The sequence below is a fragment of the Phascolarctos cinereus genome, unplaced genomic scaffold, assembly GCF_003287225.1.
Source record: "Phascolarctos cinereus isolate Bilbo 61053 unplaced genomic scaffold, phaCin_HiC Scaffold_5;HRSCAF=322, whole genome shotgun sequence".
NCBI lineage: Eukaryota > Metazoa > Chordata > Mammalia > Diprotodontia > Phascolarctidae > Phascolarctos > Phascolarctos cinereus.
The window spans coordinates 467,643,562-467,661,244 of record NW_027555958.1 but is presented as its reverse complement, the minus strand read 5'-3'; the positions used below and the strand labels follow the sequence as shown (position 1 = coordinate 467,661,244).

Here is a 17,683-nt window from a genome sequence, read left to right as displayed (position 1 = left end):
AGATATTGTTGCTGTTCCTGTTGTTATTATTACTGTATTCAATGACTTCCATGTGAAGATGGACCTGGGTAGGACCATGTCATAAAATATGACTCAAGATCATGAAATGAGCAAAGGAAAAATGGACAATAAAATTAGCAGAGAGTTGGGAATCAGAGGACTTCAGAACATTATATACATTGTCAGATGTCATTGTATGAGTCATTTCTGAGCTTAATTGTTGTCTTTATTATAAGGAAGCTCAGTTCCCACCAGGGTGGAAGGGGAGCATGGGCAAAAGTATCCAGAAATAAGTATGATGTAAAAAGAGCACACCAATAAAACTTGGTTTTAAACAAAGAAATGAAAAAGCCAATGACTTGTAAAACTGACTAGAAGCTTCACGCCCTTATCATCTCTCTTTCACTAAAAGAGAATCAGACTATGCTGGGCACAATCAGAACCAAAAGTGGAACTGATAAGACAAGAAAGGTTGATTATGGATGCAACAGCGGTTCAGAATTTCCCTGATGATTATTGGTTGGTTCAAGTAAACACCAGTGTCATTCAGTCTCTTTTCAATTACATCCAACTCTTTATGACCCCACTTGGGATTTTCTTGGCAAAGATACTAGAGTGGTTTGTCATTTCCTTCTCCAGTTCATTCTGTGGATGGGAAAACTGAGGCAAACAGGATAAAATGACTTGTCCAGGGTCACACAGCTAATAAGCGTCTGAGGCCAGATTTGAATTTAGGAAGATGAGTCTTCCTGACTCAAGGCCCGGCACTATTTACTGCATCGCCTAGCTGCTCCAAAACATCAAAACCAATACCAATTATAAGAAAGGATAAATATGAGAAGACACTCTGTGTAATTAATTATAGCAGCTCTAACCCAACCTGTTTAAACAAATAGTTGACTCAAAAAAATGGGAAATGGGAAAAGTAAGGATGTCCACTCTGACCAGAACCATTTCTTAGAGAAGTTTGGCCAAGGCAGTAGTTTCCACAAAGAACACAGACCACTTCAGCCAGCTGTCATGTGCAGAGGCCTGGGCCAAGCAAGAGCGAAGGACTACTGAGGGATAATCTGCATGCTACCTCCTACAGAGGTAAAGAATGAGAAATAATAAGAAAGTTAGATTGATTATCTATGGAAATTTTATGGGACTTCTGGGGGTGGAGTCAAGATAGTAGAATAGAGAAAGCAGTCGGCTAAGCTCTCCTCACATTCCTCTACAAATGACTTTAAAATAGCACCTCAAATTAAATTCTGCAGTGGTAAACAAAGTCAGGATGAGACATTCTTCTAGCCCAAGACAATTTAGGAGGTCATAAATAGAGATCTGTGATGTTGGGGTGGGGCCTGACCTGAAGCTTACATGGATAAAACACCAGTGGTGGGACTAGGTGGTGGCCACAGAAACAGAAGCATTGTTTGGAGACTTCAAGCCAGAGATGGTAAGAGGACCTGGCAAAGAGATTGCTGTGCTATCACAGGACACAGGACAAGACACTATTTGGCAAGCCCATTGACTGCCCTAAATCCACTTCTGGGTCAAGTTTCAAAGGCAGAGAGCAGCACTTTTGGTCAAGAAGGAGCAGAAGCCCTGCAGGACAGTATCACTTTTGATGGTAAGGGATCAGGAACCCTAAGGAACAATATTATTTCTAGTTTCAAGGTATCAGGGGCCCTTCCTGGATAAGGATCTGAGTATAGACTCAGAGAGCAGTGACCATACCTCTCCCTAGATCACACCACCTTGGACACACCAAAAACTTTCAAGCCACCAGAACTATCTCTGAAAAGAGCAGTGTGAAAAAGCTTGAAGCTTGAGACAGTACTGCTCCCTCCCCCATACCAGGAACAAAACTCAACTTTAATATAAAGTTCAAAATCAAGAAAAAGGGTGGGAAAGTGAACAACAACCACAAAAAGACCGCAGCTATAAAAAGCTATTATGCATATAGAGAAGATCAAGATACAAACTCAGAATGGACAATGAAGTCAAAACAGCTACAAGGAAAGCCTTGAAAAAAAGATGTCAATTGGATACAGGCCCAACAAGAATTCCTGAGAGAGCTAAACATGATTTTCAAAATCAGAGTGGTAGAGGGAAAAATAGGTAAAGAAATGAGAGCAAAGGAAGAAAACTATGAAAAGACAATTAACAATTTAGTAAAAGAGGCACAAAAATACCAAAGAAAATAATACCTTAAAAAATTGGCCAAATGGAAAAAGAGGTACAAAAACTTGCTAATGAAAATAGTTCCTTAAAAATTAGAATTGGGCAAGTGGAAACTAATGACTCCAGAAGATATCAAGAAACAATAAAACAAAGTCAAAAGAATGAAAAAAAAGAGAAGAAAATATGAAATTTCTCATTGGAAAAACAACTGACCTAGAAAAAAGATCAAGGAGAGATAATTTAAGAATGACTGGACTACCTGAAAGTCATGATAAAAAGAACCTAGACATCATATTCCAAGAAATTATGAAGGAAAACTAGCTCAATATCCTAGAACCAGAGAGTAAAATAGAAATTGAAAGAATCTATCACATAATCACCACCTAAAAGAGATCCCAAAATGAAAACTTCCAGGAATATTATAGCCAAATCCTACAGCTCCCAGGTCGAAGGGAAAATACTCCAAACAATCAGAAGGAAACAATGCAAATATTGTGGAGGCAGGATTGCACAAGATTTAGTGGTTTCCTCATTAAAGGATTAGAGGGCTTGGAGTATGATATTTCAGAAGGCAAAAGGGATTGGATTACAACCAAGAATAGCCTATCCAGCAAAACAATGCAATCCCTTCAAGGGGAAAAATTGGGGAAATTTTATATCTCTAAATGCTTATGTCAAATAAAATAGAGAAAGAGGAGATTAATGATTTGACCATGAAACAACAACAATAACAAAAAATCTAGAAAAAGAACAGATTAAAAATTCCCAACAAAACACCAAAAAGAAATCCTGAAATCAAATATCTGTCAGAAATTAATCAAAAATTAACAAAGTTGAAAATTTTAAAAAGCAACTACCATTGAACTAATATAAAACTAGGAGCTGGTTTTATGGAAAAAAGCAACAAAATAGATAAACCATTGGTTAATTTGATTTTTAAAAAAAGAAAGGAAAAAACCAAATCACCAATATAAAAAATGAAAGAGTGAACACACCACCAATGAAGATGAAATTAAATATTAGGGCTATTTTGCTCAATTATATGCCAGTAAAACTGATAATCTAAGTGAAATGGATGAAGATTTACAAAAAATATATAAACTGTCCAGATTAATAGAAGACGAAATAGATTAATAACCCTACCTTAGAAAAAGAAACAAGCCATAAATGAGCTCCCTAAGAAAAAAAAGTCTCCAGAACCAGATGGATTCACAAATTAATTCTACCAAACATTTAGGAACAATTAATCCCAATACTATATAAACTATTTGGAAAAAAAAGTAAATAAGGAGTCCTAACAAATTCCTTTTAAGACACAGATATGATTTTGATACTTAAACCAAGGAGAACAAAAACAGAACAAGAAAATTATAGACCAATTTCCTTAATGAACATTGATGCAAAAATTTTAAATAAAATGCTAGCAAGGGATTGTAGCAATATATCAGATCATACATTCTGACCAGGGAGGATTTATATCAGGAATGCAGGGCTGGTTCAATATTAGGAAAACTATCAGCATAATTAACCGTATCAATAATTAAAAAAAAAATCCTTTGACAAAATACATTGGCCATTTATATTAAAACATAGGAATCAATAGAGCCTTTGTCAAAATGACAAGAAATATCTATCTAAAATCACCAGTAAGCATTATCTGTAATGGGGATAAGCTAAAATCCTTCCCAATAAGATCAGGGATGAAGCAAGGGTGCCTATTATCACCACTGTCGTTCAATATTGTACCAGAAATGTTAGCTATAGTAATAAGACAAGAAAAAGAAATTGAAGGAATAAAGCTAGTCAATGAGGAAATAAAACTATCACTCTTTACAGATAACATAATGGTATACTTAGAGAACCCTAGAAGATCAACTTAAAAATCAGTTGAAACAATTAACAACTTCATCAAAGTTGCACATTGTAAAAAACCACACAAATTATCAGCATTTCTATACACTACCAATAAAACTAAGCAGCACAAGATACAGAAATTCCACTTAAAATAACTGCAGATGACGTAAAATACTTGGGAGTCTACCTGCTACGACAAACTTGGGGACCAAATGAACAAAATTATGAAACGCCTCTCACACAAATAAAGACAGATATAAATAACTGGAGCTAAGCCAATATAACAAAAATGACAGAAGTTAATTTCCTTATTTAGTGCCATGCCAGTCAAACTACCAAAACGTTATTTTATAGAGCTAGAAAAAATAACACAATTCATCTGTAAGAACAAAAGGTCAAGAATGTCAAGGGAATCAATGAAAAAAAAAGTGAAGGACTGTGGATTAGCAGCTCCAGATTTCAAACTATATTACAATGCAATGACCATAAAAAAAAAAAACTATGCTGGCTAAGAAGTAGGTACACAATACACAGTAATAAATGACTACCATAATTTAGCACTTGAGAAACTGAAAGATCCAAGCTTTTGGAGGAAGAACTCAACATTTGACAAAAATTGCTGGGAAAACTGGAAACCAGTTTGACAGAAACTAGGCATAGACCAGCATCTCACACCGTATAACGAGAGAATGTCAAAATGGACACATGATTTAAACGTAAAGGGTGACAACACAAGTAAATTAGAGGACCTTGGAAAAATGTACCTGTCACATCTATGGAAGAAAAGAGTCTACAACCAAACAAGAGATAGGAAGCATATCAGGATGTACAATAGATAATTTTGATTATGTGAAATTAAAAGGCTTTTACAAAACAAAATTAATGAAACCAGATTTAGAAGGAAAAAAGGAAACAGGGGAAAAGTTTATAACAAGCTTTGCTGATAAATGCCTCATTTCTCAAATGCATAGGGGAATGAGCCAAATTTATAACAATACAAGCCATTTCCCAGTTGATAAATGGTCAAAGGATATGAACAAGCTTCAGAAGAAAAAAATCAAAGTTATCAATAATCACATAAAAATGCTCTAAATCACTACTGATTAGGGAAATGCAAATTAAAACAACTCTGATGTAATACCTCGCACCTATTAGATTGGCTAACATGACAGAAAAAGAAAATGACGTGCTGGAGGGAATGTGGAAAAATTGGGACACTAATGTGGAGCTGTGAACTGATCCAACCATTCTGGAGAAAAATTTGGAACTCTGCCTAAAGGGCTATAGAACTGTGCATACTCTTTGATGCAGCAATACCTAGGTCTGTATCTTAAAAAGACCTAAGGAAAGAGGAAAGGATCTATTTGTAAAAAAAAAAAAAAAGCAGATCTTTTTGTGGTGGCAAAGAATTGGAAATTGAGGGGATGCCCACTAATTGGGGAATGGCTGAAGAAGTTGTATATGATTGTGATGGAATACTATTGTGCTATGAAAAATGATGAACAGGAAGGTTTCAGAAAACCTGGAAAGATTTATATGAACCGATGCAAAGTGAAATGAGCAGAACCAGGAGAACATTATGCATGATAGCAGCAATATTGTACGATGATCAACTGTGAAATACTTAACTACTCTGAATCAAGGCAATGATCTAAGACTAAAGGACCCATGATGGGAAATGCTATCCATCTCCAAAGAGAGAACTAATGAACTCTGAATGCAAATTGAAGGATACATTTTTTACTTAATTTTTTTTCTTTTCTTTTATCTCTGTTTTCTTTTGCAACATGGCTAACATGGAAATAGTTTTGCTTTACTTCAAATGTATAATCAAGGAGGGGAGAGGGACAGGAAGGAGAAAGAGAATTTAAAATTCAAAATTAAAGAATATATATTATTAAAATTTTTACATGTAATTTGGGTATATTTAATAAAGAATATATATTTAAAAATTTTTTAAAGAAAATTTATGGAGAGAGATAAATATATGACATTTGATATGAGGACAGTGAACTCCACTGAAATATCAAAATAAACCCAGCCCCTCCCTCCTTCATGAATGAAGAAAATGGATATACCACATGGGGTACATGCACCAAATTAAATGAATACAATACATTGGAAGGAGAAGAAGAAGGGAAAGGGGATAAACATTTATGAAATGCCTGCTGTGTGCCAGGCATTGTGCTAAGCACTTTAGAAATGTTATCTATTTGATCTTCACAAAAGCCCTGAGAGGGTAGATGATATTATTCCCCTGATTTTATAGTTGATGAAACTGAGGCAGGGAGAGGTTAAGTTATCTCCCCAAGGTCACACAGATAATAAGTGTCAAAGGCTGGATTTGACTCAGGTATTCCTGACTCCAGTCCCAGTGTTCTATCCACTGTACCACCTAGCTGCCATTGGAGGGGTATCTGCTTCACTGAGATAGATCACAAATGCTTTACAGTACTGAAACAAAGGGGAAAAAAAAAAAGTCTTAATCCAAACTTTGCAATGTCCACGTCACGAATTAGCTATCTTCCCCAAAATATTCAAGCCTAGCTTGGGGCCATGTGTCAATGTCTGTAGGGAGTTTCTACATTGGCTAGACAACCTGGCTTCCCATTCTGAGATTCTCTGATTCTGTGGCTTATAACCATAGAATCAGAGTGCGGAACTTGGGTGATGCTTCTTGGGGCCACTCTTTGTCCTGTTGCATCTTTCACCAGAAATCTGGGGCAATAATGTGAGTGATGCATCGTCTTACGTCTGCTGGGTTGGTCCTGCCTTCCAAGCCGTCATCAATGTTTGCATCAGGCTGGAAGCGAGGCGCGATGGGCCAAGAATTAGGTGAGGTTTTCTTTGGCTTATCAAAGACCTTGCACCTTAGGGCCCTTGTGCACTTTGCCTTCAGTCAACACCCATCTACCATTCGATGGCATTGGAAGGGTGAGATTAGCAATCATATCAGCAGGTGAGACGAGTGTCATCCCAAGGGCTTTGATGAGGCAGAGAAGTAAAACAAAGAAAATGAAAAAACCTGCAGGAAATTCAATGGGACATGCAGGGAAAAGGAAAGAAGCAGAAACATGGAGGTCAAGAAGAGTTGGGCTAGTTGCGGATGTCTTGGGAGTCCTAGGAGACCACTGGTTAATTCCTCATTTTTGTTACTCAATAACTGGGCAAACCTTATGCAAACAAGGTAACTTCTGGGTGCCTCAGTTTCGTCATCTGAAAAATGGGGAGAACAATACCGGTATTACTTACCCCTTAAGGTTGTTGTGAGAATCAGATAAAATGATATTTGTAAAGCACTTAGTAGACACTATATACATGCAAGATATTCTAAAATATGAGGTCAGAGTGTGATAGTGGAAATAATACTGGCCTTACAATGAAAGGGCCTGGGTTCAAATCTTCCTCTGACTCTTACTGTGTGACCTTGGGTAAGTCCTCTAATCTCCCTAAGCCTCAGTAGCCTAATTTATTAAATGGGATGTGAGGTGGTTGAGTTAGATTCAATGGCTTCCCTGGACCCTTCTAGCTCTTACCCTATCAGTCTCTACCCCCTCTGATGACGCAGGCTGTGTTTCATCCTAGGCCACTCTCCTTCAAGCCCACACATAAAAACTATCACAGGGGGTCCCTCCCAGTGCTCTGAGAGAGATCATCTCTTTCTTTTGGTGATTGCATGAATACCAGAACATAAATTCCCTTGTAGATATCAGCTATTATTTGTCTTCTTATCATTACTGTCTAAGGCAGAAAAATATGCTAAGAAAACCCCTTTGTGGTGGGAGGAGCTCCACAAGTGTTACATGGTGCACATGCTTCCAGACTTTTCATTGTATTGATCAGTTGTGCTGACTTTTTTTCCTCTCCAGAAAAAATACTATTTTTCATATAGGATGGCTCTCTGGGAGGAGGTAGGAGAAGGATGCTTGGGATAACTATGGGAATGTAAGTAGTAGGAAAATCAATTAAATCTTATTTTAAAAATTAAAAAGGTCGATGTCAAGAAAAGGAGTAGAATCTGGACTACATATAAAGGAGGGGCTGGACTTGGGAGTTCCGTGATGTAAGGAACTCTGAGGTGAAGCAATCTTCCTTATTAATGATGATTGGCTCCTTCTCTGCCATCTTAAAAGCGTGCCTAGAGAAGTGAGAGGTGACATAAGGTGAGATCTGAACGCACCAGGGCTTCCTAGCTTCAAAATCTAGATCTGAAAAGTCACTCTACCAAGCTGCCTCTCAGGGTCCATACCTAGGAGCCACACAGGAATCATGGATGTCAGAAAATGTTCATTCAGTGCTACAGTAGGAACTGTAGATGGAGCCTGTTAGCCTTGAAGGGCTTAAGACAATGTTCTTTGGCTAGCAGGGGCCATGAGTAATAGCAGGTTCTGGGTCCCCCAATTTTGGTAAGACATGGATATCCTGAGATTTGCAGAAGTCAACGTAATGCCATCCACAGGCAGGAATGAGCATGAGGAAGATTCAAGCTTCTCAACCATAGCAGAGTCCCCTAAATAAGATCCCTAACCACTATAAAGGGTTTGGCCCAGCTACGATCCCAGGGAAAACCAGAAAGATGGCTCTTGTCCAAAGTCTGTTATGGAGATAGATATTCAGTCTCTAGAGCTTGACCATAAGTGTTGTCTTCCAAGCTATCATCAATGTTTGCATCAGCTTGGAAGTGGGGCACGATGGGCCAAGAATTAGGCAAGGTTTTCTTTGGCTCAACAAAGACCTTGCGCCTTGGGGCCCTTGTATCTTGACTAGCCATGCCAACTGTGCACAATGGACAGGGCCCAGGGTCCAGCAATAGGCAGGGTGCACTGAACGGTCTTTGACAAGTTGCACCATTCTTTTAATGATCCCAAAAAAAAGCCCATAAAACCAATATTCCTTGGATGTGGTTAGATAGTCCCAAGCCATGAAATGCCAGACTGCTGAGAATCACTCAAAGGTCAAAGGAGAGGTTCAGTGGCCATGTATGTACATCATATTATAAATAATGGATTTACAAAAAAGAAGGCTTAGAAAGAGGTTCATCACGCTTTCCCCACCTCTCTTCTTAGTAGAAGCAAGAGTATAGGAGGAAGGGCTGTCTGTGTGGGCATGTGGAAGGGAGGGGAGTCCCTGGTTATGGAACATAGCATATATTTTTGACTTCTCAGCTGGGTGATGCAGTGGACAGAGAATTCGAATTCAAACACTAGTTGGGTGATCCTGAACAAGTCACTTTGAACTTCTCTCAGCCTCAGTTTCCTCATCTTTAGTATGGGGATAATAATAATACCTTCCTCCGAGGTTTGTTGTAAGGATCAAATGAAATAATAATATATGTAAAGCATTTTGCAAATTTTACAGTGCTATATAAATCATAGCTATTATCATTTTGTTGGTGTATTGACTGCTTTGCTTGAGTTCCCCCTCCTTTTTTTCTTTAAAAAAACTTATTTATTATATGAGATGGCTCTCTGGGAGAGGGAAGAGGAAGGATATGGGGAGGAGAAACTAGGTCATGTAAAAACTACAGATACGAATACAATTTATTTTTTAAAAAATATTGTCAGAAATGCATTTGAATAAGAAAATAAAAAGATGAGCCGGCCATGTAGTAAAAAGTGAGGGACATAGTTGGCCAGCCCTTGTCATTCGTTGATATCCATCCAACATCCAGAAGTTGTGAGAAAGAGCCCCAAGGTGGTGAGTGGAATTTATGGGAGGAGAGAGATGAAAGATGGATGGATGGATGGATGGATGGATGGATGGATGGATGGATGGATGGATGGGAAAGCATGGATGGAAGCCATTTGCATTGTTGCAGGGACGCACATCCCTGCACACCCATGAAATGCTGATCAGAAGAATCCTAAAGCATTACAGACACTTTGAACCTTGAAAGAACATAAAGATTTGGAGAGGTAGGCAGGAGAGGGAATGGATTCTAGTAATGGGGGCAGCTTGGGCCAGTACACAGAGGTGGAAGAAGGGGTGTTGAGGTTGGGGAAGAGCTAGTCATCCATTTTGGCTGGAACGTATCATATGTGAAGAGAAGTAATGCGAAATAAGCCTGGAAAGGTAGATCAGAGTCACATTATGTGAGGCCTTGAATCCCAGGCTCAGGAATTTTCATTTAACCTGGAGATAATAGGAAACCATAGAAATATCAGAGGAATAACATGACCAGTTACACATTGATGTGGGTCTCTTCAGAGCTCCCATAACGTCAATGTCCTAGACTACTCACTAAGAACTTAGTGTAATGCATCATTCTTTCACACATGTCTAGTTTTGTCCATCCAAAGAGATTTTAAGCAACTTGAGGTCAGAAGTCAGTATTAAGGTTTAAGTTGCAGTTTTAAGCTTACAACTGTAATAAGAATTTGGAATATCCTGAATAACAATAATAATAATATTTATATGGTGCAAAGCACTTTACATATATTATATCTCATCTGATCTGTACAACAGGTCTGTTATTACCCCAGTTTTACAGATGAGGAAACTGAGGCTGACAGATGTTAAGTGACTTGACCAGAGGTCACAGCTAGTACAGTGTCTGAGGCAGGATTGGAACTCAGATCTTTTTGACCCCAAGTCTAGCACGGTATCCACTAATTGAGCCGATCATCTTTGTACTCTGTTACCAAATACCCCCATACCTGACAGATACATTTGAGCAGGTGCTCAAATACCTTCTGAATAAACAGCATCCAGGAAAAGGGGGCACAAAGAATTTGGATCCAGTTTCTCTCGTCTCAACCAGGGCCCTCGTGCTTTGCTGACCTTAAAAGCGCTTTAGAAATTGGAAGAGTCCGTGTTCTAGCAGAAGTAGGTAGGTATTCGCCAAATACTTTGTTTAGATTTTGATTTTTCCTCAACAATGGTGCTATTGAATCAGCCCACATGAAATATAGCCATCCAGAAAGGAACCATTTTATTTGGTTACCAAGGTAACACCATCTGTTTGTGACGTCATGGAAGAAAGGATCTGGCAGATGCTTTTATCTTGTCAAGTTACCATGGCGACAGTGTAGTTTGCCTCGTACATTCTTGGGGAGCGCATGGCAAAGACACAAATGCCTGAGAGCCTCCTTTCCCCCAGAAACCCCCAGACAGGAGGCAAAATGTATTAAGGAGAGAGAATCTTAGAATAAGAAAGTGGAGGAAAGGAAAATTGGATCCTTTTTGGATGGATCATAGCAGCATAAATGTAAAGCGGGAAGAGCCCTTAGGTGACCATACAGTCACAGACTGAGAGTTGGAAGAGACTTCAGAGGTCACAAACTCCAGCCCTCTTTTTTTAAAGATTCGGAAACTGAGGCTCAGACAGAGGGAAGGTGACTTGCTCAAAATTGGAGAACGAGTTCAAACCAGATCGGATGATTTAATTTCACTTTCTCCTGTAATGTCTTTTTGTGTCCAAAGCTAATGCAAAGTCAGTTGTACCTCTGGCCTGCACTCCTGCAGCCTCCCTGCCTCCCTGATGCCGCAGGATTCACCTTTGATCCCCGGGGCTCTTGACCCGGGAGGTTGAGCTGGGGATGTTTTTTGATTTAATCTGTGGCAGTGGTCTCTTATTGCCCTTCTTTTTTCTAATGTTGGGCTCAGATTGACTTACCATTTGGCCTTGCTCCTCTGTGGATTCCCTCCCTGGCTTTCCTCTTTGTGTTTGGGCCATGCCCCATCTATGCCCTCCTCTATCTGTTCACCCAATTACTTTCCTTAATAATTGGGTAATCAAGTGAGACTTTGGCCCACTCAGTCCTACCATATGCCTAGTTCCTCTGGCCCTGGCACACTCTGTACTCTTGGGCCAAGTCACAGAATACAGAAAGGGACCTTAGAGGTCATATAGTCCAACTTTCTCATTTTGCAGATGAAGAAACTGAGGCCCAAGTTAGGTGAAATGATTTGTATAAGATCATGCAGGAAACAAGTCTCAAAGCCAAGACGCGAACCCAGCTCTTCTGACTCCAAATCTCATGCTCTTTCTATGATACCACGCTGTTTCTCCTAGTTGGGATGCTCCTTTTTATACTCATTGTCCACACTGGAAAATGGTAAGTTGGAGAGAATTCAGAGGAGGGCAGCCATGATGATGAATGGTGAAGGGCCTTGAGTTTATGATATATGAAGATTGATTAAAGAAATTGGGGGTGTTGGGCCTGGAGGAACGGGAATAGTGGGTAGATGGTGCAAAGAGGCAAATTTAGGATGGATATTGAGCAAAACCTCCTAAAATTTAGAGCCATCCCAAAGGGCTCACAGGCTCCCTCAAGCAGGAATTGTTTCTCCTTCCTTGGAGATCTTCGGTCAAAGGCTGTCACAAAGGCTAGCTACCAGCAGCTAGGTGGCAAAGCAGATACAAGCGGTGGACTTGAAATAAGGAAGACTTGGGTTCAAATCCTCCCTCCAACATTTACCTGTTGTGTGACTCTTGGGGGTCAAGTCACTTAATCCCCTCAGCCTCAGTTTCCTCATCTTGCATAATAACAACTATATTCCAGGGCTCTTATGAAGATCAAATGAGATATTATAAAGCATTTTGTAAAACTTAAAGTGCTTCATAATGCTATCGTCAATGTCATCTGGTGTTGTCATCATCATCGTCCTCCTCCTCCATCATTACATCATTATCATCCTCGTCTTCATCTTCTCTAGTACATTTTAGTGGAGATTCCATTAATATGTGGGTTGCATGGAGACCTTTTCCACCTCTCAAATCTTGTGATTCTGACCTCATTGTATACTTTATAGAATCATCTTTATGGGCATGACAGGACTAACAAGCATCTTTGAAATGGATAGCCCAACCCCCTTATATCGGTCACATTCTGACCATGGAACATCTAGCCCAGAACTATTCAATGGCTCCCCTTTGCTTCTAGGAAAAAATGTACAAACTCCCCAGACTTCCTACATACATTCCCTAAGTTATTTCATACTCTTCTTTGTGAATGAGGATTGTTTCAATCCGGGGAGCTTAGAGAGACTATGGAGAATGGAAGAGATTTGCTTCAAGGATTAGATAGAGTAGGGCAAATGCTGCCTCACACTAACAACCACAAAACCATGGTGGTAGATTTGGCTGAAAAGGACCTCAGAAATCAAGTAGTACAACCCCATCATTTTATAGGTGGAGAGACTGAAGTCCATAGAAATGAACTAAGTTAAACAGATAGTAGTTGACAGAGACAAGATTTGAGCCTAGATTCTCTGACTCTAAATCCAGTGTTCTTTTCCATGGTCACCAGTAGACTAGGGATCTTGACTTTTATTACTGACAAAATACTAGAATTTGGGAAGTTAGCGAACACTTAGGAAAAAAAAGTGGTGAGTTACCACAGGCCTAATTTCATTTTAAGAAATAAGAAGGACAATAACACATATAGCATTTACTATGTATGTGTCCTCAGGCACTGTGCTAAAAATGCTTTACAAATATTGTCTCATATTTATCTTCATAACTACCCTGGGAGGTAGGTGCTATGATTATCCTCATTTTACAGATGTGGAAACTAAGGCAAACAGAGGTTACATGACCTGCCCAAGGTCACACAGCAAGTATGTGTTTGAGGCTGGATTTGAACACAGATCTTCCCAACTCCAGGCCCAGTGCTCTGTGCACTATTGCACCACCTAGCTGCTTCAGCTCAGGAATAACTAAATAAATAGTAATAAAATAAATTAAGGAAATCTTGTGAAGACAGTTTTTCTAGATTAGCAAAACATCTGACAAAGTATCTCAGGTTATTCTAGTGAAAAAGGTGATAGATGTGAAGTCCACAATAATAAAAGTAGGTGCACTGAGAAGTACCTGGAAAGCTGGACTCAATAACTCAATGTCAAATAGGAAGAGGTCTCTAGTAGAGTGACTAGTGGCTCTTAGTTATCAGATCTTCAGATGACGCCAAGGCGGGAGGAATGGCTAGCTGGATGGCATAGTCAGCCCTTGGTGGGTCAGAGTAGTAGTTCTCAACTTTTTGGTGTCCAGAACCCTTTAGACTCTTAAAAATTATTGAGAACAACCCCCCCACCCCCAAGAGCTTTTGATCATTTTAGAAATTTAGATGTCTTCTTATAATTATGACATTAATTTTAGCCTCACCGACCCCTTGGAAGGGTCTCAAGTACCTCCATGGGTCATGGGACCACCTCTTTAGAACTGCTGATCTAGAATATGGCAAAAGGCCTTGGACCATGGTTTGTGATCATTGATTAAAGGAACTGCTCCTGTTTGGCCTTGAGAAATGAAAACTTAGGGGCAACTTGATAATTGCCTTCAAATATTTGAAGGGTTGTCATGTAGAAGAGAAATTTCACTTTGTTTGATTGGCTTTTCAGATGGCAAAGTTAGGGGTAATGGAGGGAAGATGCATGAAGGCAGATAAGGACTTTTGGGTCATGTGACCCCCAAGGTGGAAGGTATGGCATATTCTCTGATTCTTATAACCTCCCAAACCTCTCCAAAATAGCAATTATGTGTAAGAGATAGAGCAATTTTTAGTGTTTCCATAGCTTAGGGCTCCAGGACACCAAACGAAGTAAAAACCATTCTACTCACTCAGCATCCCTTCTCCCATCACCCACCATGCTCCCAACAGCAAAGCTATACAAACCTACCCAAGGGTTTTCAATGAAAACTTACTCTACACCCTGATCCCCCCCACCCCACCCTATCCATGCCTTCCTCGCAGTGCCACAGAGATCCAAATTCCAAATGGCAGAAATTTGCCCAGGTCGCCAAAGCAATGCAGCAGCATTCTCTACACAGTACAGCTTGTCCAGAGAACAGAGGGGGCACACATATGTGACCAATAGAAAGAGCCCAGCATTCATCTGGGGCCAGTTCAGTCCCCCCAGAAGACACTTAAGGCAAAGACCAAGGCTGGTGAACCATGAATTGCACAGCGTGGGAGGAGGCTGACAGTTTGAGATTCAGCCCCCAGGAAAACCACCTTTAGAGAGGAGAGTTGGAAAGTGAGCAATAGGGCAAAATAAGGAAAAAGACTTAAATTGCCAAAGATCTCAGGAGGAAGAAAATTATAAACCTGGAGCATAATCAGATAAACCAGACAAGTATGAATATATATTACAGAATAAATAAAAATGAATCAACACCTGATGAGCCAGAAGACCCTGTGGATTCCCAAGAGAGCATGCAATCACAGCAGGATTCATCTGAATGCTTGAAAAGAGAAACACAATTTGTGAAAGAGGAATTTATGGTCTACATAGCAGAAATAATTGGCAGGATAGAAAAACTGGAATCCACAGTGGCAAGTCTTATCAAAGAAACAGAAGAGGGAATAACAAGTAATAAAAATACACTGAAAAAAAGGACACTCTGGAAAAGCAGATATAGGTTCATTTTAAGGCAAAATATCCTAATGATTAGAGTGGAATGGATTTCCGTGGGAAAAAAAAAGTCAACTTCCCCTTAGAAGACATTTTCCAGCAAAGGTTCATGGCCAAGGGAGATGGCAGAGGGTGATTTCATTCTTATATATGTTGGGCTGGATCATCTATGTGGTCCCTTCTAACTCTGAGCTTCCGTGATTCTATAATTCTGATGCTAAGTTCAACATTAATTAAAACAAAACACCTTGATATTATGTAATACTTTACACCTATCACATCTGAGCCTCACAACAACACTATAAGATAGGCAGTCTAAATATGGTGATCTCCATCGTACAAATGAAGAAATTGAGACTCAAAGTGGTTAAGTGATTTGCCAATGGTTACACAGCTAATAGCATCAGAGGCTAGATTTGAACCCTGTTCCTCTTGGCTCTGAGCCCAGTACTCTATCCATTAGTATATGTTTTCAGGTTCCATTTTACTATTAGCAATAACATGTCGCTATAATCCTTTAGTTTACAGAGAAATCTAGAATATCTAGTGAAAATAGCCTTCTGGAAGAGACTGCTACTTCCATATTACTTTTAATATTTTCACTGCATATGCTGAGGCTACCTATATAACTTATCTTCTTTTCCTGTGGATTTGAGTGCCATCTTATTATGTTTAAAATATCTCACCTTCCTATTTTTCATGAGTTCAAACATCTTAGTCAAACACTCTCTTCTTACCTCCTTTTCTCTGAAGTATTGGTCCATCCTTCTTAAAATGGCTCATTGTATCTATCTGGTCTTGAAAAAGAGCCATCCATTGACCTATACTCGAGCCCTGACTTTCTGCAGATGTTCCTCTTGCTTCTTGGGGCTGACCATCTACTTTGTTAGTAAACTAGATGGCCATGGTCCATGGCTAACAGTCCCTGTTACCTACAGAGGGGGGATAATACAACTCTTCCTTCAGTTAAAAATCATGACTACCATCATCCTATGATGTCATAAGCAATAGCCATTGCTGTGACAACCTCCTATGGAAAATCATACAGCTGGACTCAGGGTTGACAACATCTGTTGTGCTCTTCTCCCAATAGAGCATGGTTTTTCATCTTACTGAAATGGTTTTCCATTTTTCATTTTATTGGGTAGAAAGCTGTTCTTTCTAAAAATGACCTGGCTGATTTAGTAGACTATAAACTCACTATGAAACAACAGTATGCTTTATCTCTGTCCAGACTTGTAATATGACAGTCGAAATTGCTTTCCCATTCTATTTTAAGAAAGACATGATGTCCAGAACACAAGAGGTGATGGTCCTACTGTCTTCTGCTTTGGATGGACCAACTCTAGAGAATGGTGCTCAGTTCTTGTGTTGTGTTCTAGGGACAGTGATTAAGTGTGCATAGCTGAATTACACACATATGGAGGGGAATGATGTGTAAGAAGACAAGAAAGACAGTGAGGGCTCAGGTTGTGTTGAAAGCTTTAATAATAAACTAAAGAGTTTACATTTTTGATCCTTGAACTAATAGGAATTTATTAATGTGTGTGTGTGACAGACATGATTAGACCTATGCTTCTGTCAGTCCTCCTGATTCTGTGATACTGAAACATTCTTTTTTTTACAAGTTGATGCCTCATTCCATCCACAGAAGAGATTGTAAAGTCTTTGAGGGCACCGTCCTTGTCCTGTGTCCTATCTTTGTGTCTCTATCACTTGCCTCGCCCGGTGCTTTGTAGATGGTAAATGCTTACTAAATCTTTGTTGGATTGATTTGGGACACGTAGAAAGGGGCACAGGAATGCTAGCGAGCCCCCATGAGCTCTTATTATCTTACATTCTTGGGTGCTTTAATGTGTTAAGATCAGATTCGAATTTAGTTCAGAACAAGATTCTTTTTGTTTTGTTTTCTGTTACCTTCAGTTTCAGGCTACAAAATAAACCTACAAAATTATAGTATTTCTTTATTTCCCTGTTACGATACATCCTCCCAATGACCTGAGTTCCAAATCTATGTGCCATCACTGACTTCCTACTTCCTCTCTAATCTCCACTACTTTTCCATATCTAATTGGTTGCTGTATTTTTTCCTTCATATCATGGCCCATATGAACTTTCTTCTTCCTCTGACACTGCTACCACCTTGATTTAAGCCTTCATCCCCTCATGCCTGTACTACTCCAATAGCTGCTGCTTGGTCTTCCTGCCACAAGTTTCTGCCAATTCCAATCCATCCTCCACTCGCTATCAAAGTGATCTTCCTAAAATGCAGACGTGACCATGTTATCCCCTACCCAACAAACTC

The 17,683-nt window shown here is 39.4% G+C and overlaps 1 protein-coding gene across 10 annotated transcripts in view; it reads right to left on the bottom strand.

Moving 5' to 3' along the window:
- Positions 1-16,310, bottom strand: part of SGIP1 (SH3GL interacting endocytic adaptor 1) — a 299,844-nt gene extending 283,534 nt beyond the window's left edge. For all 10 annotated transcript variants that reach the window (XM_078156704.1, XM_078156693.1, XM_078156695.1 and 7 more), the window contains exon 1: positions 16,116-16,310. In XM_078156704.1, coding sequence (XP_078012830.1) covers positions 16,116-16,191 — 76 coding nt within the window. In that variant the 5' untranslated portion in view covers positions 16,192-16,310. The remainder of the gene's footprint in view (positions 1-16,115) is intronic.
- Positions 16,311-17,683: the final 1,373 nt, after the last annotated feature.